The 18,659-nt window shown below is 50.6% G+C and overlaps 5 protein-coding genes across 5 annotated transcripts; 3 read left to right on the top strand and 2 right to left on the bottom strand.

Annotated features, from left to right (window-relative positions):
* Nucleotides 1-542: 542 nt before the first annotated feature.
* On the top strand, nucleotides 543-3,856 carry L199_008384 (uncharacterized protein; the record flags this gene model as incomplete). Its single annotated transcript, XM_064894065.1, has 11 exons — nucleotides 543-678; nucleotides 816-846; nucleotides 936-987; nucleotides 1,137-1,601; nucleotides 1,762-1,783; nucleotides 1,866-2,640; nucleotides 2,727-2,799; nucleotides 2,951-3,154; nucleotides 3,295-3,436; nucleotides 3,524-3,639; nucleotides 3,779-3,856. The coding sequence occupies 11 exons, from the start codon at nucleotides 543-545 to the stop codon at nucleotides 3,854-3,856; spliced, it is 2,094 nt and encodes a 697-aa protein (XP_064750137.1).
* A 379-nt stretch (nucleotides 3,857-4,235) lies between these two features.
* L199_008383 (uncharacterized protein) lies at nucleotides 4,236-6,458 on the bottom strand (the record flags this gene model as incomplete). The annotated part of the gene is made up of 8 exons (XM_064894064.1): nucleotides 4,236-4,404; nucleotides 4,554-4,670; nucleotides 4,781-5,180; nucleotides 5,274-5,445; nucleotides 5,559-5,825; nucleotides 5,922-5,941; nucleotides 6,038-6,296; nucleotides 6,390-6,458. The coding sequence occupies 8 exons, from the start codon at nucleotides 6,456-6,458 to the stop codon at nucleotides 4,236-4,238; spliced, it is 1,473 nt and encodes a 490-aa protein (XP_064750136.1).
* Nucleotides 6,459-7,889: 1,431 nt separating this feature from the next.
* Nucleotides 7,890-11,369, bottom strand: L199_008382 (OPT family small oligopeptide transporter; the record flags this gene model as incomplete). The annotated part of the gene is made up of 17 exons (XM_064894063.1): nucleotides 7,890-8,037; nucleotides 8,137-8,172; nucleotides 8,263-8,323; nucleotides 8,403-8,620; nucleotides 8,686-8,763; nucleotides 8,864-8,958; nucleotides 9,027-9,105; nucleotides 9,185-9,377; nucleotides 9,448-9,612; nucleotides 9,677-9,805; nucleotides 9,869-9,967; nucleotides 10,022-10,068; nucleotides 10,138-10,525; nucleotides 10,586-10,699; nucleotides 10,760-10,883; nucleotides 10,951-11,056; nucleotides 11,125-11,369. 17 exons carry the CDS (start codon nucleotides 11,367-11,369, stop codon nucleotides 7,890-7,892), a joined length of 2,325 nt encoding a protein of 774 aa, XP_064750135.1.
* Nucleotides 11,370-11,996: 627 nt separating this feature from the next.
* L199_008381 (uncharacterized protein) lies at nucleotides 11,997-15,430 on the top strand (the record flags this gene model as incomplete). The annotated part of the gene is made up of 14 exons (XM_064894062.1): nucleotides 11,997-12,273; nucleotides 12,335-12,540; nucleotides 12,609-12,735; nucleotides 12,793-13,031; nucleotides 13,122-13,401; nucleotides 13,467-13,652; nucleotides 13,721-14,211; nucleotides 14,274-14,347; nucleotides 14,406-14,488; nucleotides 14,561-14,757; nucleotides 14,839-14,918; nucleotides 14,980-15,033; nucleotides 15,104-15,291; nucleotides 15,396-15,430. 14 exons carry the CDS (start codon nucleotides 11,997-11,999, stop codon nucleotides 15,428-15,430), a joined length of 2,517 nt encoding a protein of 838 aa, XP_064750134.1.
* Nucleotides 15,431-16,450: 1,020 nt separating this feature from the next.
* L199_008380 (agmatinase) lies at nucleotides 16,451-18,433 on the top strand (the record flags this gene model as incomplete). The annotated part of the gene is made up of 8 exons (XM_064894061.1): nucleotides 16,451-16,760; nucleotides 16,879-16,937; nucleotides 17,008-17,197; nucleotides 17,321-17,501; nucleotides 17,602-17,716; nucleotides 17,828-17,886; nucleotides 17,968-18,270; nucleotides 18,349-18,433. 8 exons carry the CDS (start codon nucleotides 16,451-16,453, stop codon nucleotides 18,431-18,433), a joined length of 1,302 nt encoding a protein of 433 aa, XP_064750133.1.
* Between the last annotated feature and the right edge of the window lie 226 nt (nucleotides 18,434-18,659).

Genomic DNA, 18,659 nt, shown 5'->3' with positions numbered 1-18,659 from the left:
GATGTTATTGACATAGCAATAGACGACACTCTTATCCTCTTCATCGCCATCATCATCATCATCATCATCATCATCATCATCATCGGCATTTAAGATGACTTAACTCACATCGGGGGGTCGCACAGAAATACTGCGAGTACAGGACGATCAAAAGAGAATCGGACTCATGGCCCGCCTTCACATACAACGATAAAATAGTCACAGTAACGACAAGGAACTACCGAGATTGAGCTGTACATAGCTCGATATCTCAGTGCACATGCTTTCATACTATCAACCTGTTTTCATGCTATGCATGTTCTTGATCAGAGTTATTGGCTACGAAGTAAGTCATTTGTATTGGTATTTCAGGGCAGTCAGACTCGTAAAAAGTGGAGGCGTCGAATTTGGATTGCTTATCTCTCTCGCCCTACCCATATCGCCTTTCAGGTGCTTATCGCGAACCACACATAGTACTCGATTGGTCGATGACATGCTCCTCCTAAAAATCTCCACTTATCATAAACTTCGTATAATCACTTAGTCAGTCAACAAAGAGTACGATGCCGATGTCGGATCAGCTTGAATCTGACTCACCTGGAGAGGAGGAAATCACGACTGTACAGGTTGGTACGAGTGCTGATGCCGCTGCCAAACAAGATGAAATTTATAAACCTCGGTTCAAAAGGAGTAGGACAGGTAAGTTACCTGAACTGGCTATACTCGAGTACTGCACAGAAGCAGATTCTCGATAGGCAAAACGCCCATATTCGCTATACGTAGGCTAATCTCATGCTGGATTTACCTTGTTCAACCGGGTCATTCATGCACTCTAGGATGTTTGCGGTGTAGAAAAGGCAAACATAAGTGAGTCTTTGTCGCATCGTATCGCTTCCAGGTCTTATACACTGAATCACTGTTCCTGTTCTTGCGGCTCATGTACACTGCTCTCGTAGGTGCGACGAGGAGAAACCCGTATGTAGGCGATGTCGGCATTCCAAGGGAGAGGTGAGTGGGGCGTTCCGCTAGGTCATTTGGCTCGTTAGTGTCAGCATTGGAGCTTGCTGCCAAATGATTCGGACAGCGTGAGGGGAGACGAGGAGCCTCGGGTTGCCCAACTAACGAAGTCACGTCGGTGATTGTCCTCGTCCGTCTAGTGCATATGGCCTATACTTCTTCGGGTCTGCGGCAACGAGAAATCACGGAACCCCGATGAAGAGACCACCGACCGACAACGTGAGGACGGTCAACAGCCATCCAAGAAGCGACGTCGCAAAGAGGCGGCTCGCATATACGAACAGGGCCAAGATAAGGGACATCATGCGGGACCGAAAACAAGCAAGCGACAAGAAGGAGAAGGAGCGAGGAAAGATGTATATTTCCCGCTAAATGAGGAACAGATGGTCGGTCAAGGGAGCGATTTTACGTTTGATTACGATTCCGACATCGCCAAGCTCACAAGGACAGTCAAGACTGTGGCCACTGCTCGGCAATCGAAGAATGGACTAGAAAAGGAGGACGTTATGGATCTTGTTAGGGCACAAGGAGAAGATGGCACGCTGGCGAGGGTGCCTACTGAGCCTTTAGTACTTGTATTTCCTAACGACCACGAAAGAGAGCTTGTGAGTACATACATTCTTGACCTCTTTCGCGCGGACCTCTCGGTGTTCAGGATGGCGCAGCACCAGCAGTATGGAAGGTCAGGCTAGCCTCCTGGTGGTATCCCTGCCATCCATCAGGTGTTATTGAGGTTAACTGACTGATCCATATCTTGTACCGCAGATGCATCATCTACTTTGTTTCGGTGAGCCGCTGGACTGTTACACAGTAGTGAACGCGGGAGATAAACTGCTGTTCTCGTTCTAACCCAATCACACATCATACAGGGAATATCCTCCTTTACGCCGTACCTCGAGCCAATCAACCGATCCAGTATCTCAACCTAGCACAATGTCTCACCAATCGCCGCGGGACATCGATCGAGACCGACGCCGTCCTGCTATCGCTGCTGTCCGTCGCGGCGGTACACCGGTCCTCGATCGTCATGCAACAAGAGCACAAGTATCTGAAATCGCCTCCAGTGGGAAGATGGGGCAGTCCGCGTCCTGGCCATATCGCCTTGATCGATCAACCGGAATCGGACCATATGCCAATCGGCTTGGGGGGCGAGTCCTCGCAGAGTCAAGTCACTATGAGGAGGCATGAAGGGGAGGGGGAGTACCGCCGAGCTATCGGAAACCAGTTTGCGAGATTGGCTCTTGAGCTGTGTAAGACGGGTGTTCTCTTGAAACTCGCATCGGGAAGCAGATCATCGTCCTTAACTCCGACCATGTCTACGGACAACCATGCGGTGCAGCGCAAGGAGGTCAACGATGGTCTTGAGGAGATATCGATCTTACTCTTATCAAGCACCGTATCGATTATCATCTCCCAAGCTCTTAACGGCGGCACGTTGTGGCAAGAAGCCTATGCGACTGCGCTGACCATTATCGGAGCGCGTGGTGGACCCCTGAGGATGTTGGAATCGGCCAAGCGCAGATCAAACGAGGAGATTATGAGGGTCAGGACGTTATTGGAGAACTTGGTTATCGTGGATGTGTGCTGGTGTCTGGCCTCTGGGTCTGCGCCGACACTGATGACCGAGGCATTCGCCCCATGGTGGTGAGTGGACCTAGATCAGGGGGTCAGGTTGGATGACTGGTACACTACGAGGGAAGCTGATGTGGACGGTCTTTGCATGGACACAGGTTTGACTTTGTGGAGAGCGATGAGGACACCGTGCATAACTCTTACGGGGTTGATCGGGGTGTAATTGAGATGGTACGCAAACAGAAGCAAATTATCTCCCACCACTCGGCCGTCATGCAGCTCTGTGTCAACAGGTCATATACGCTTGTTACCAATACGTTCACCGAGGAACAACCGACGGAACTGCGCTGACTGAAGCCGGAATCCTGTTTTCTCCTCCTAGCTGAACCGAGTCAACATACTGGTACACGAACGCAAGCTACTCACCACAGCGCTAGACCCCACATATCTCCAACAACATCTCGAAAAGGTCCACGATCTTATGCTAGAGCTATCCGTGTGGGAGAATGACTTGCAGAAGGAGGACGGTAATAGAAGGCCGGCTAGAGTGGCCTTGGGGAATACTGTGCTCGTCCACACGATCAAGGTGAGTGACTATCGATTGTCCCTGAGAGAACAGACGATCTGGTGTATCTGATATCAGGAAGGACAAGGGCTGATTTCAGCGCGCCTCATTCGGGTTTTACGTATTGTTCTGGTACGTTTTGTTCACGCCACAATTGATAGATTGTGATCCACGTGGACCTGCTCGACCATCCGCATTCGCACTCCGAAGTACAAGCCTCCGCGGAGATTGCTATTGGCAATCTCGGTCGGTCTAGCGCAGGGTCGGCTGTGGTGGCTCTTCTTCTCCCTGCCATCATTAGTGGTGAGTCCTGTCGGAGAAACTATAGTGCCACCAGGTGCTTCTTCTGCTTCCCCTTTAAGCTGACAATTGACTATCCAATCTCTGCAGGCTCCATGATGTTCAAGGAAGAAGGGAGAGACCGGATAAGGAAAGCGATCATGGAGCTACGATCGACCACGGCATTCGCTTTTGACGTTGAGGAAGCCCTTGGTATGTTGAACAAGGTAAGTGTCAAGCTACTCATCAAACATCAATACGAACTGCCAACTGTAATGCGCCCGCGCCCAAATCTCGTCCAACCCCGTCCATGTGCAATGCGCCGGTCTAACAGAAGCTTATGTGTCCCATTTGCCGGTCTTGCAGCTGTACGCTCTTCGGGATCAGGGTCAGGTAGATCCATCATGGCGCGAGGTGATGAAGGCTGGGCTATTGTTGATCTGATCTTAACTGAACTCGAGTAAATTCTTACGTTGTGCAGTCTCTGCAATCATCTTATGTATCTGGGTCGTCTACGTACATGGGTCAGTAAAGCTATGTGCACAGTATACCTTAGATCGCCCGGGCGTTTGTAGTGACATCACATCAAGGGGGATGCACCTTTATTGAATGGTCCATACTATGTCGAATCATGCTTTCGCCTAAGTCTACGTCTATGTGTGATCAGGGACCTATTTCCTTTCATTTTCTATCCAGTATCATCCCATGCTTACAATAGATATCGTTTGTGGTTTTGATCCAGATAGATCGCCACCCCCAGCTATAGCCGTAGCTAAAGCAATGTGGGCTTCTCCATGTGCGCGCGATGTCCAAGAAAGATCAATCAACTCTCCAACGTTTCCTCATCCCCGTTTACTTCCACCCCTTTGCGATTGTCGGTGTTGGTGTCACTGTTCACCCTGAAACTCTGGACAGTAGACAAACATGCGATGCCGCCAAAAACGAGCCATACGAGTGGAAAGTGTCGTTCTGCGCTAACGCCGTACAAGAGGCTGATGAGTTGGAAGTGATGAAGGGATGAGTACAGAGGTCATACATCAGCTTTCCGCTTCGTTGAAGGTTGTTAGGAAGGCAAGGACGGCGTTCGGGTAATCGCAGAGAAGGATATTTTTAGTGTGTAAGTGAAAAGAAGTGGACTTACCCGAATAATGCTGGTCCCATCGATCGTGCCAGAGCACTGGTGATAAGCGATATACCGTTGATTGCTCCGAGAGACGAAGCGGATGGAGCAGCAGCGTTCAGAGCGAGCATGTTCAGACTGCAAGACCAGGTTAATAAGCATCGAGATATCGATCTCTCAAAATTTGACGTCACGAGAGGCCCCAGCTGGATCTTGCGTCGTTAGAAGAGCGAATATGGGACACTTACGGGAAGCAGAGGTCACCAAAGACGTATAGCACCAGCAGCGGGACCATCATGAACCACAAATACCTAAGCGATCCATTTGCCACCCATGTTCCATCTCCAATCTCACTGGCTGCGGAGCCTCCGCCGCCGTCCTCCGAGTACAGCACAAGCACATTCATGACAGGCGGTAACATGAAGACGGCTATCCAGCACGCGGCAAAAGACCGATACAGCGTCTTCTTCTTCACGCGTTTCAAAGCTTGCGGGAATAGAAGAAGGTTGAACGCAATTGACATGCCGCCCTTGACGGACAGGCATGAGGCGATACTCGCCGGAGAGAGGGCAATCCCGCCCAGTGTGGCCGAAGAGTACGCGAAGAGAACGAAACCTGCGTCAAACGACATTGCAGTAAGAGTGAGGACTATGCGGCGATCAACACCCAGGGTTAATCAGCGAATTGCAAAGGATGAGCTGCGATTTGAACGCCCAGAGTCAAAGATATGAGTCGACTCACGGAAGATGGAGATGAGGACCTGTTGGATCGCTTTCATCGACACCAACTCAAAGAAGCTATGAGCCGGGGGAAGGGCCTCGATAGCATCTATGGGCTCTTCGGTCAAGAGCGGTGTCTCTTCGGTCGGTTTGGCGTCCTTGACGGCAGCTCCATTGCGGCAAACCGGGTTGGTCTGAAGCGTATGTCAGTATCAGTCAATGCAGGGATGATTGTAAGAGCTACGAAAAGGTACGGTGACAGAGAGAAGAGCAGAAGTTGCGAAGCGGAAGCAATGGACTGACTCACCTCTTCAAGACAGAAAAGGACGAGTAGAGCAGCCAGCAAAGACATGGAACCTATCAACGCGCTCGGCAAGAAATACGCATTTTTCCTTAAAAAGCTCGATTTGGCCATCCATGAATCCGGGTACTGTGTAGCTGGGTTCTGAAGTAACGCTCCGATAGCTGGGCCCACTACACATGCGAGGTCCCAGCAGACCGTCCAGAGAGGATACACCCAGCCCTCGTTATCCTTTGTAGTTATCTCGCCTAGCACAGCTCGCATGACGGAAGCCTGTCGAAAACAAGATGGATTGATTCATTAACTTAGTCAGGCTGGCGACTCTTAGTGCATCGCCAGATGAGTAGAGAAAAAATACACGCCACTCACATTCCCACACAGAGCACCACCTAGATGGACAATTGAGTCGAGCCTCACGAGATCAGCAAAAATCTTCCACGCACACATACTTGACCCGACAGGTTCTTGACATGAAGTCAACTCACTCAGGAATCGAGCTATCATGGCCCACCAGAAGCTTTGACTCATACCGAAGAGCGTATGCGTGACAGCGACACCGCACAGACCTCCCAAGATGACAGGCTTCCTCCCTATCCTGTCTGACAGTTTACCCCACTGATACATGAACAGCACGGAAGACAAGGCAAAGGTGCTTTCGATCGCTCCAGAGTACTTCCCGACGCTGGACTTCGGTACGTCGGGCATGAGGTTCTCTACCATCTTGTTCACGTACGGGAACAGGATCTAAGTGAAAGAAGAGTATTCTTAAGGCTCCGGCAAGAAGTTCTCGGCATGAATACAGAGATATCACACAGTCATGTTGAGGCTTGTACTTACGGTGTATCCTATGGGCTCTACTACCCGCGCTGACAGCAGGACTGCCAGCTGCCATTTCGAGAACGTCATCCTTTGACCTCTACTTGTGCAGCGACAGCGCCCGTTCGTCCTTTCGTCCTATACGTCTCGTGTCTCGATTCTCCGCGATATTGTCCTTTTAGACCGGTCGTTTAAGTTTGTAGCTTCTGCGTTCTGTATCAACGAGTGAGCAACTCAAGTCAGGCATGTGAGTGATATGATTCCGCTTGATAGTGTAGAGCAGCGAAGTCCTACAAAACTTGAGTCGCGCTTTTGTGGCTTCGTACATTTAACGAGAGGGGAAACGACGGACGGAGATGAGCGGCGGTTGCATTTTCTCTGGCATTTGCCGTAAGCAGCGGCCAGGCACGATACTTTGATACTGAGCTTCGCGATAAGTTAACCGCAAGCGCAGGCTGCAGAACTCGAACACTTAGGAGCTGTTTGCTATCTTCTGGCGTCCTATGATTTAGCCGCGATACTGATACCGTGCCGCCAGGCTTATCGCATCTCATTTCGAGCATTGACTGTTGGGATAGCCATGTGGCGCTGCGAAAGCACTCTCTTCTCCTTTCCCTGCTCCACTACAAGCACCGCAAATCCTCTGATGCCTCCTTCCCCGCATGATGCTTGCTCTCCTATAGTACTCCTGTTAGGTGCGCTTCCCGAGCTGCTCCACTCCGCCTGACCAAGTCCAGATCGTACACATACATCAGTGCATTCGGGTGGTGAATCCCTAAGAATACCTCTGTAGGAAATTTTCTGCCGCCCAGGGAACAGCAGTGAGCGCGAGTAGTAGAAACAGTCATGCAGCAAAAATGAGATTGGAGGGGCGAGTCGATGGCACTGGTAGCACAAGGGATGGATGGACCTACACAGTGTGCAAGCGCACATCCAAGCACATAAGGTGATAGGCACCCTGGAGACAGCCACAACGTGTGTAATGCCCTGTGTTCAGTAGAGCAGTTGGAGGCAGCGCACCGGCGCCTGTCCTGCTCACTGAGACTCAAGACGTACTCGTATACTCCCCGTCAAGTCCACAATATGGCAGCAAGTCGATGAGTGCGGCGCTTTGCCTAATATGAGATTGAATTGCTTGAGGCAAAGGCGTCTCTAGTGTTCAGAAGCGCAACGAGTGTTTGAATATCAAGCACTCATTCATTCATCGTTCAACACAATCCATGCGTACAACGCTCACATCTAAGCTACTCTGCATTACAACCTCGTTTACTCGTCAAAAGAGAAAAATCGCACGTCATCTATGAAGAAAGATCCACATGAAATAAACGCCTCCCGTCTGATCAAGCACTCACAGCCCACGTTCATTCGTCAAACGTAAAAAGATCAAAGCATCGTTACAAGCCTTCTGCCTCCCTCACACACCGAGACCAGAATTCCGGCCTCCATTCCTTGATAGGAGGGAGCTACGCTTCCCAGCACCAATACTGTCTCACGAGTGGCGCAAACATGCCGCCGCCCCTATCAGACAGCTTGACACCTGTCAACACTCAGTTTAGAGGGATCGGGATTACCCCACCAGTATGGGAAGTCTTTCGCCGCTCCTGCTGCGCCGAAGATGGCGAAGTTGAGGATGAAGTAGATGACCTGAGTACCACCGTCGAGACTCGCACTGTAGGAGTAGTGAGTGAGGAAGTGAAACGATCTGTCAGCGGGCGCTAATACTGTAGGACTGAAAAGTATTGGTTGTATGCTCTACGCGATGACTTACCTGAGCAAGTAGTTGTACTTGACGAACCATCGAGGTCTGTAAGCACGAACAAATCAAGTCGTTAGCAACAGGACTCAACGCCGCGTCGGCTATTGCCGTATGATGAGCGATTGCGCAGAAGCTCACCGGTACTTCCTTGCCCACCATTGGGACATGAAGCCGATCAAGGCACCAGACCACCACATACCTACAGAAGCAAGATCGATCAGCCTCACGCCTAAGGTCTCATGCTGCCCCCGCAGGCGAATAATGAGGGTATCACTCACCGTTGACAGAGTATGGGAGCCAGCCCATATAATTGGTGATGATAGGAGTGTTGAGATTCCTCCAGATACTCTGCTTGGGGAATCGCCTGTACATGAGCCAGAAGGGAATCGGAAGTACCAAGCCAATACCTAAACAAGCGGGAATGAACCAATATGGTCCACCGGCAGTGTACATCTGCTTTCCGAGAGCACCGAAGGTGATAGCCTTGGAGTTGGTACTGATATGTCTCGACCGTCAGCTTTTGTTCAGGTATCCATCTTGGCATAGCGTCTGATGACTTACCCCTGCAAATTCCACCCGGACCAGATTCGACTACCGACTGGGTCTTTCAAGATCTCTCGATGAGCAGACATGATCGACCTGCAAATGTCATAGTAGTCAGTAAGTATACAACTGGAACGATCGTTCTTGTGACGGATCCGCTAGGTATTTGGGTGCAGTGGGTTTACTGAGCACTCACCTGTAGATACAATAATTGAGGGTGGCGCCGAGGAAGGTTCCGCAGAATTGAGCGATGAACACGACTCTGGGTGGGACTTTGGCATATTGGCCAAGCTATGGAATGATACGAACAACCAGTCAGCGTGTAATCAAGCGGCACGAGATCCAAGCGTTCGACTCACCTTTTGGTCTTTGAGCATGTAGAGCGTTTGAAGGGGTGCGTAGTATCCGTAGAGAGATGCGTACATGTTCGCGATAGGTCTACAAATAAAATATGAAGACCAACCAGTCAACGTCACTGCTCTACCGACCGAAGGTCCAAATGCCCTGCTGTACTCACTTTCCAGGGTGCAGGAAGGCGGCAATAAGCTGCACGATACCGTTGATACTGGTGTCGAAACCGGTGACAGCCTTGAGGAATCCCAGAATTATAGCAAAGAAGTAGCCGAAGAGGGTGAAGATCAAGACAGACCAAGCGGGGATGGTGTTGTGGCCGCCATAGTAGGCAGTTCCCATTGACACGGCCATCGAGACTGAGAGATTACAGATCGATCGTCAGAACTGCTCTGATAATTCGAACGCATACAGACGTCTGCCACTCACCAACAAACACGATCAGATAGGCCCACTGAGGGACCACTTTGTACGCCTTCATTTTCTCATAATGAGGGTCCTTAACATCCAGGTTCTTGTTACCGAGTCGGATTCCAGCCCAGCCCGCAAGTATGTCTTTGTAGTGCCACAAGAGGACGTGCATGACGGCAGCACCTGGTGACAGCAAATCAGCAAACGCATTCGATCTCGCCTGTACACCTGGCTCAAGCCAACTTACCACAAGACAAGTTGTGAGTGGCAAGCGACAACTGATACGTCGACGTGTAGTACGGTCGACCATATTCCTGGTACGCGGTCATGTTGAGGGCATTGTTGGAGTCCAATATCTTGCTTTGTTGGTATGACGCTAAAGAGCAGTCATCAGCTTGGCGATTCCCACCATGCAAACAGGAAATAGAATTCAACTCACTTCCATTGGAGGTAAAGATCGAAGTACTCATAAAAGGCAAGCCGTTGGTGCGGCCTTCACCAACATTGCTGTAGTAGCCTCCCATCATCAAAGCGTAACCTATAGCAAGATGTCAATTGGGTGATTTGTTTGCCAATCCCAAAGACTACTCACAAATGAGCAGACCAATCCAGGAATTCCACTGAGAGTTGAAGGGCCACCTAAAGTACCAAATCCCATGAGATCAATATCCAACGTATACTGCAGTGTAAGATGTTACAGACACTAACCATAGAGGATACGCCTGGGTGATAAGAATCCAGTCGAAACTGAAGGAGAAGAGACCAAGACCCTCGTTGGAGGAACCGGCTCCGAACAGCTGTCGCACCACAGTGTGTCGGCCGTTGTCCGCCAAGCAAATGATCGAGACAGCAGTGAGAAGAGGGAACATCCACGAGGGAACGATCTCCCAGCAGAAGATGGCGATGAAGACGATCCAGAAGAACTTCATTCGCTTTTTGTTCAACATGCCTCCGAAGTGCATGGACTGCAGAAGAGACATGTAAGGCAAGGTCTCTGGCCATACAGCGTAGGTTGGGTAGATGAGAGCGGATTGAAGAACACCACAGACCGCATATCCGATACACTGGGTAGCCCAGGTCTGAATAATGGCGACACCTACATTGAATAAACGTCAGCCAGCAGTTTTGAGATGTCCATTGCATGAAATGGACCCACCGGGGTTTATCTCGATGTTGTAGTACAAGTTGAGAATCGCCACGATCGTGACCGCTTCAGCAGTTGAGACCGAGGCAGTCGATGAAAAGATGACGATAGCCGCATGCTCCTTGACTGTGATAGCTCACAATCAGCACACTTTCATGCACCCTATAGAAGTTACAGAACACGTACTGTTGAAAGGACCGGGGTTGAGGTATCGCCATTTCCCTTTGGAAGGGATGACCGCAGCCATAAGATTGCCGAGAACATATGCAATAATGAGCTGGAACAGAGCTGACACCGACGCATTTTGAGGCTATTGCACGTTGATATTAGCCGCGCTGAAGTGCAAGAGGTCCGAACGCCGCGCATAAAAAGCTTACTTTGAAATAGTAGATCTCAGCAAGGACAGCACCAAAGCACGCAAGACCGGCACCAAGGAACCAGAATCGGAAGGTCAAAACAGGAAGATCGGGATCGTCTCGAGGGCTGGAATGCACAGCAGTCAGCTGCTGGCTGCGCATCTATCGACCATCATAGTCTTGCACGTGACTCACTCTACGACATGCGCGACCAGCTGGTCAGCGTTTTCTACGACGATCACCTCTTCCTGTTCGATTTTCGGTTCGTAAACCTTGTCATTGACTTCGTTGACGCTGACAGTTGGCTCGATGTACTTCTCGGACAATTTGTTGGCGTTGTCGTTAATATCCGAGTCCCCAATCCTGGGTAGCTGGTGAATGGCCTCGCTTGAGTCTTCCTCAAGAGGGTCGCGGTCGATCTCTTTCGATGATGATGGCATTGTGAGTACCCTTGTGGTGTATTGACAATGTTTCGTGGTGGGGCATGAAAGGAATCACGTTACTTTCGGGGTACCCGAGCGGCCTTTTATCGACTTCACCTCTTCGTGATCCTTATCTCTGTCCAATTGGTCGATCAATATGCGTCATGAGCTTCACTCTCAGCTGCAGCGCCGGTCGAGCGGTTCATGTCCAAAATCCAGATAAGAGAAAATGGCGTCCGGACACTAAAGTAGTCGCATTCGTCGGACCATGAGCAGTTGATTTGTTCTTTGCTGAAAGATAAGCTGCGGCCCTGAAGCCCTGGCGGCCAAATCCGCTCCGGCAATTTCCGTCAGCCGAAGTTAGCGTAAGCTCAAGGGTTTGCGCTTGCGCCTATGTATAAAGCTCAAAGATTCCAGCCAACATCGAAGCGCTTGCGGCTAGCTTCAATTGGGTTACGTTGCCGCTCGCACCATGTGTTAGACGGAATGCGCTTAGGACCGCACGTCACGTCAACCCGACTCGGACCTGGTTCACACCTCCTTTGGTTCTCGCTTACCTGGACAGAAATATATGAACGCTTGTGCATCTTGGTGCAATACACTGATATGGTATAAGGTACATCCCAACTCGCCAGCACATCGATCATGCCACAGGACCATCGATACCAACCATTGTCGAAGGAGGTGGAAGCAGAGATTCATGAGGAGGTTACTGCAACCAAGGCCAAGAAGAAGTACTTTGAAACGAAAACGATTCTTGCTTTACTCTGTGGAGTGCTTCTAGTGCCCACTGCCACTTGGATCGTCGGCCCCACTAACCTCATCGAGGGTGAGCTCGTCCAGAGCTTTGGTAGCGAAGGTCGCCAACCGGTGTCCCTTTGCGAAGCCACCGATCTTTTGTCCATTCAAGCCCCAAAGAAGAGTGAGCATCAACTTTGCAACTTTGGTCTGCTTCATAAGTATAGCAGCTGAGAGCCTCGCAGATATCTGGAAGAATCTTTCAATCAAGGAGGCGACCGATATCCGTGATTGGCTTTGGCAGCCAGAGAGAGGTCTGAACCTTACAAAATCAGCCATCGCGGCCGACAACGACAATGCAATCTTCTTGATTGAGGCGTATATTCCGCCGAAAGCTGCTGCACTAGCTTACCTCAATGGCTCGGCCGAAGCGCCGCTCAAATATGCCCATGTACGTCGGGATCTACTTGTCCGTCAGTAGAGCTTGATCGTGGTCGCTGATTTGGAATCATTGGGCAGGCCGTGGTCCATCATGGGAATACCGAACAGATCGTGGACTACTTAATCGGACCTTTGCCATTGTCCAGCGAAACTTCGATGCGACCGTTGACTGAGATCTATCATCGACCAGAGATTCCATACAATGGTGAGGAGTGCCTTTCTGCACTGAAAACGGCGCCATCATGCTAAAACACAGGTCTAGCTCATGGCTTCAACCCCAACTCGACTACGATGGGTCTACTTTTGGGCTCCACCTTCGGCCCGATGAGCGACATCACTATGGACCTCTTCGGGGGCATCTCCAAGGGGCATGCCAACGATACATTGATCGGCTCTGCGACAGCACCTATGAGCTACGATGGCTCTTGGAGGAAAGCTTGGGTGGGGCTCAAGCTGAATGTCCCGGGACATTACCTCTTCCCTGTCGACCTTTACGCTTACGTGAGTGTTCTCAAGCAGACCATGTTGGATCAACCCGCACTACAAGTTGACTGAGCATCTGGGCTGATGATCATGATTCGTTTTCCTTAGTTTGATCTGAGCGGAACCGATCCCTCTCAATGGAAGCTCTTGAAATTGGTCTACAACGGCCAAGTGTTCGCTTCCGAAGCCGAGTTCCGGAAAGCTTGGTCCGAAGGCAAACTCAAAAAATCTAAGAAGCCGCTGCTGAATGATACCTCTGAATGGGCGACTCGAACGCGTAAGAACAAGGGCGGCAGGAGAGATCTCGATGACCGTGCTGGACCGAGGAGCGTCAGCTTTGATGGCCTTCGTTTCAGAGTCGATCAAGAGGAGCAGTACCTCACTTGGAGTGAGTAAATATCGATGTAGAAATAGACTGTGAATTGCTGTGAACCGAGGCTGACTTGATTTCAGTGGACTGGTCTCTCTATCTCGGATTCGAGAGGGACATGGGTCTGAATTTCTGGGACATCAACTTCAAGGGGGAAAGGATCATCTACGAGATTTCACCCCAGGAAGCCATGGCTCAGTACTCTGGCACAGATCCTCACCAGGCGACGACTGTATTCCTTGATAGGGCCTTCGGCATGGGCGCATCTGGTAAGTCCAGTCAATTGATCACTCTAAGAGACTTGAGTCGAATGCTGATGAGGTACCACCTACTCCAGTCAAGGAACTCATGGTCGGCTACGACTGTCCCGCCGAAGCTGTCTACCTTCCTGCAACTGTACACACGGCCACCGGTTCTTCAACCCGGCTAAACGCCATCTGCGTCTTTGAGAAAGATTCCACCAAGCCCCTCAGTCGACACACCGGCTGGCTCAAGGACGAGATGGGTGCCATCAAGGGCTACGAGCTGACAGTCAGGTCGATCAGTACTGTTGGCAATTACGACTACCTGTTCGATTTGACCCTTCAGCTGGACGGAACTCTGGAGCTGCGTGTCTCTGCCTCTGGATATCTGCAAGGAGGAGTATGGGATGCAAGCCAGGCTCCGTACGGCCATCAGATCAGGGACACCTCGATGGGATCGTTACATGATCATGTGATCAACTACAAGGTGGACTTCGATATCGCTGGGACTCGAAACTCGCTCATGTCTGCCATGCTTGAGATGGAAGAGACCACTGCACCATGGGTCGACGAAGACTGGGGAGAGGTGAGCAGATGTTGTTCGCCGGCCACTACAAACAGCTCGACACTGACTGTCTTCCTCACCAGACTTTCAAGCAGCAGCGTGTGGTACGAAAGATGATCAAGAGTGAGAACGATAGCAAACTTGAATACGCCAAGAAGTGAGTTTTGCGTACGCTCACTGGATGCCGAAGTTAAGCTGACCAACCCTTTTTGCAGCATGGAGGGAATGTACATTGTCACCAATGAGGAGGAACACAACTCTTGGGGAAACGCCAGAGGTTATGCCATACACCCGGGAGGTATGTGGAATTCATGCTCAAACCAATGTTTTTCCTTACGCGATACTGAGGTTGATTTCCCGATGTATACAGCCAGTACCATTCATCTTACGAACCTCGATTGCAAGCGGACCGAAAACAATGTCAACTGGGCTAAGCACTCTCTGGCAGTGACGAGACGTCACGATAACGAGCCATATTCGTCGTCCATGTGGAACATTCACTTGCCAGGCAAGCCGACCGTTGACTTCTACAAGTTCTTCGACGGCGAGTCGCTCGAGCAGGAAGACGTATGTCACATCATTCATGCCTACAAGTAACTATAATCAGCATGGGCCTCGGCTGACATTGGAGCCTTGAATATACTATAGCTCGTGGTATGGCTTAACCTCGGCACGCATCACCTGCCTAGAGCGGAGGATTCGCCTCAGACCCTGACAAACGTGGCGACGTGAGTGCATAGCTCCACCAGTGTGCCGAAGCCATCGACGCTCACTGACAACCTTCATCAGGTCATCTGTGCTGCTCACCCCCTACAACTTCCACGACTACGACGTCTCGATGGAGTGAGTTTCATGTTCCTCATTCTCTGAAGATCATCCTCTTGGCCGTTGTGGCTGACCAGACTCAACACAGTGCACTCAACGCCATCATACTTAACGCGCCTGAGCCTGGTAAACCCTGGAAAGTCGATGAGAACGGCGTGAAGCCTTCGTACTGCATGCCCCGAAAGCTACCTGACTTCTCATACACCGGGCTCTTGCAATTTGAGGAAGACGGCTCGCCCGCCACGCCTGCCGAGATCATAGAGCAGCGAAGAATCGGTACGTACATCACGCGTTTCCGGTTCTCTCCCTCTTCCTCTCGCTCCTACGGGTTTGTATGAAGCGAGCAAAGCTGACTCAAAATAATCTGTGATTATCCGTAGCCGAATCTTGGCACGGCCTACACGCGCAGATCTAACTTCCACTGCTGCCTCAACCGCTGAAGCAGGCTTTCATAATACACTGGGCTCTGGGGCTCTCTGCCTTTCTAATTTAGCTTAAAACGACCATGTCAAAAACGCACTTTGTTATACATAGAATGTTGATATTGTAGCCAGCAGAATGAATTGTAATGAATCAAAAGGATGCTTGGAGGAGTTCGACGTATATGCCTACAACTGCCTTCACACAAGTGCAGTGCAAGTGGTACAGTACACGTAGATGCTACTCTAGTGAATGCGGTTGTGTGACCAACCACAGGACTCATGTGTGCCTCTCTGCAGATTGACACCAAAAGCCTTCTTCCCACAGGCCATCGATGCGTCAGCCTTACATAGCACCAATCAGCTCCGAAGCTTAGCTTTTTTCATATTCTTGGTGCGGATAATGTAATGATGGACAGCTGTACAATAATTATCATAGTACAGTGCGTTGCGCATGCGCTTTCGGCAACATTTGTCAGTGTGGTACGTAACATGCATGAAACTCGCGAAGACGCATCCGCACGGCGACTAGATGGGACGATGAACGACAAAGGTAAATCAGCCGCAGATCACCGAACGAAAGGCAATACATTTGCATGCGCGAACAATTAGAGTAACTCACGCATTTGATCGCAGCCGCAAGCGCATCCCTAGGCCCGATTGCACCATGTGCTGCTTCGCGACAGAGATAAGAGGGTAACTCAGGGAAATTAAGCCTTATCTATTCAGAGGGTCCGTCTCGGATTAGGCCTAAATCCTTGTCAGCGGCTGCGGCTGTGAGGGTGGTCGTATCGGTACAGTCCGAGTAGTAAGACATCAAAGCATGCTCTGGGTGTGCGCGTAACTCAATGATCCGGCGAGCGGTCACCGGCATTGTATTGCAAGCGTATATCAACACCGTGATCTCTGTTGTGTCCATCAACCAGTCAGTCGAGCGGTGCCATCGTCTTTGCTCGAGTACAGCTCAACTTGTGAAGTGAAACTTGAACAAATTTATCGCAAACCTTTCGCTCACCATGCTGCTGAACCTCACCATCCTCTTCGCGCTCCTTCCGTCTCTTGTCCAAGCGGCCGTCCCAGCCCCCGCTGCTCAAGCGGTGTTCCCCGATCGAGATCGAGTTCGACACACCTACAAGGAATACCTATCCGGTAGCTCGGAGCCTCGACACCCTTCTCCCGAATACAAGGCGAAGGCAGCACAGAAGGCCGCCAAGGAGACTTTAGACCTACAGGCTGCAAAGTATGGGTACGAAGATGCGGAGAATGCGGCTTTTTACGCTATGAGGGCGGAGGCCGGGGCGAGGGACCCCAATGAGAAAGCGCCATGTGAGTAGATCTGCTCAAAGTGCTGTGATTCTGGTCGGACGTAGATAAGATGCAGGGGTCGGATGCTGGACTAGCTGCATAGGTTGCTGACTATGAGAGTAATGTCCTCGGCCAATAGTCCCCCCTTATAACACTTGGGATGCCTACTGGGGTCTCAAGACATTCGGCCACACCAAGGTGAGCAAGACTTCACTTCAGATTCGCTTACGGCAGAAATCGAAAACTGAAGACTTTGATCGCTATTTAGCCTGTCCGATGCATGACAGCGGATAACACGACCCTCTACGATATCGCCATCCTGGGCGCTCCCTTCGACACCGCGACTTCCTGGAGACCTGGCGCTCGATTCGGTCCGGGTGGTATCAGGGGCGGTGCTCAACGGCTTGGGGGTGCGAATCGTCTGCTCGGAAACGATGCATTCCAGGAGCTCGAGATCGGTAGGTTGCTCACGATCACGATCACGCCGTCAAATCCTCTTTCCAGCACGGTTCTACTGCTATGAACTAGTGCAATTGCTGACTAAAGTGCTTTCTTGGCTTTGTAATTACGCGTATAAACAGTCGATTGTGGTGACTCGAGAATGACATTCTACTCCAACGATCTCGCTTTGGCCACCCTGGAAGATGACTACAGGAGCCTCATCAATCGTCCGATCTCAACTTCTTTCAAGAACGGTGAAGAAAGCTTGGCCCTCGATGGTCAACACCATCCAAGAGTGATGATGCTGGGCGGTGACCATACGTGAGTGTGATTCACGGATTGAACTAGACAATTGATCGCTCAGCAAAGGGGATGTCAGCTAATCAAGCTGTATGATCTGTGACGTCTTCGATGGATGCAGTATCGTGCTCCCTGCTCTACGAGCCCTGAACGAAGTTTACGGACCTGTGTCGGTCATCCACTTTGACAGTCACTGTGACTCGCGACACCCCGACAAAGGCACTCTGACCCACGGCGTGAGTTGGTTCCCCGCCTTGCCCTGCTTCCGAAAGTCCATCTCAGCCTGAACCTTCGCCGTTACAAAGATAAAGGGGAAGCTAAATGGGCGATGTGAACTAAATTAACAGGACTACTTCTACTTCGCTTGGAAGGAGGGACTGATGAGCGAGACCAACATTCATGCTGGGTGAGTCAGCCGGCTTGTTACAACCCATGGTCTCAGTCCTATTTTTCCTAGCTGAAGATATGCTAATCTCCCTCTCTGCAGTATCCGATCCAACTGCGACATTCCCTCTGACCTCGAGACCAACTTCGCCACCGTCCTCGCTGACGAGATCGAAGATATCGGATGGAAGGGCGTGATCAAGCGCATCAAGGACCGAGTGGGTGACAGTCCCGTTTATCTGACCATCGACATCGATACCCTCGACCCTGCTTTCGCACCTGCGACAGGAACTCCAGAGATCGGAGGTTGGACCAGTAGGGAGATGATCAAGATCTTGCATGGTCTTAAGGATCTCAAGATTGTCGGTGCTGATGTTGTAGAAGTCGCCCCTGCCTACGATACGACGTAAGTACATGGATAGAGTCAAGCAGGTCTTTGGAGGTTGGAAATAATGGCTGACTGAAATGTCATTGCGCCTCGTAGAGCCGAGATCACGCAGATCGCTGCAGCCGGCCTGGTATTCGAGCTGCTCAGCATGATGGCGCTCACTCCCGTTGTCAAGACCTAGAGTCAGGCCACTAGAGCACTGAACCATAGAATACATAAGGAACGGTAATTGAGAAGTGGAGGATTCGTATTTATTTGGTTACTGCATTTGCCTACTAGAAAGAATCGTATGAAGCTTATAAGGACTATCAAAGTATATGTATGTGTGACTATGTCCCACCCATTTTTCTGTATAAGAGCTTTTGTATCCATTGTATCCCAGATATTCAGTCCCTCAAAGGAGACTC

Source organism: Kwoniella botswanensis, chromosome 3 (assembly GCF_036426115.1).
Source record: "Kwoniella botswanensis chromosome 3, complete sequence".
Lineage (NCBI taxonomy): Eukaryota > Fungi > Basidiomycota > Tremellomycetes > Tremellales > Cryptococcaceae > Kwoniella > Kwoniella botswanensis.
The sequence above is the reverse complement of the archived record's forward strand: the minus strand, read 5'-3'. Positions and strand labels throughout refer to the sequence as shown.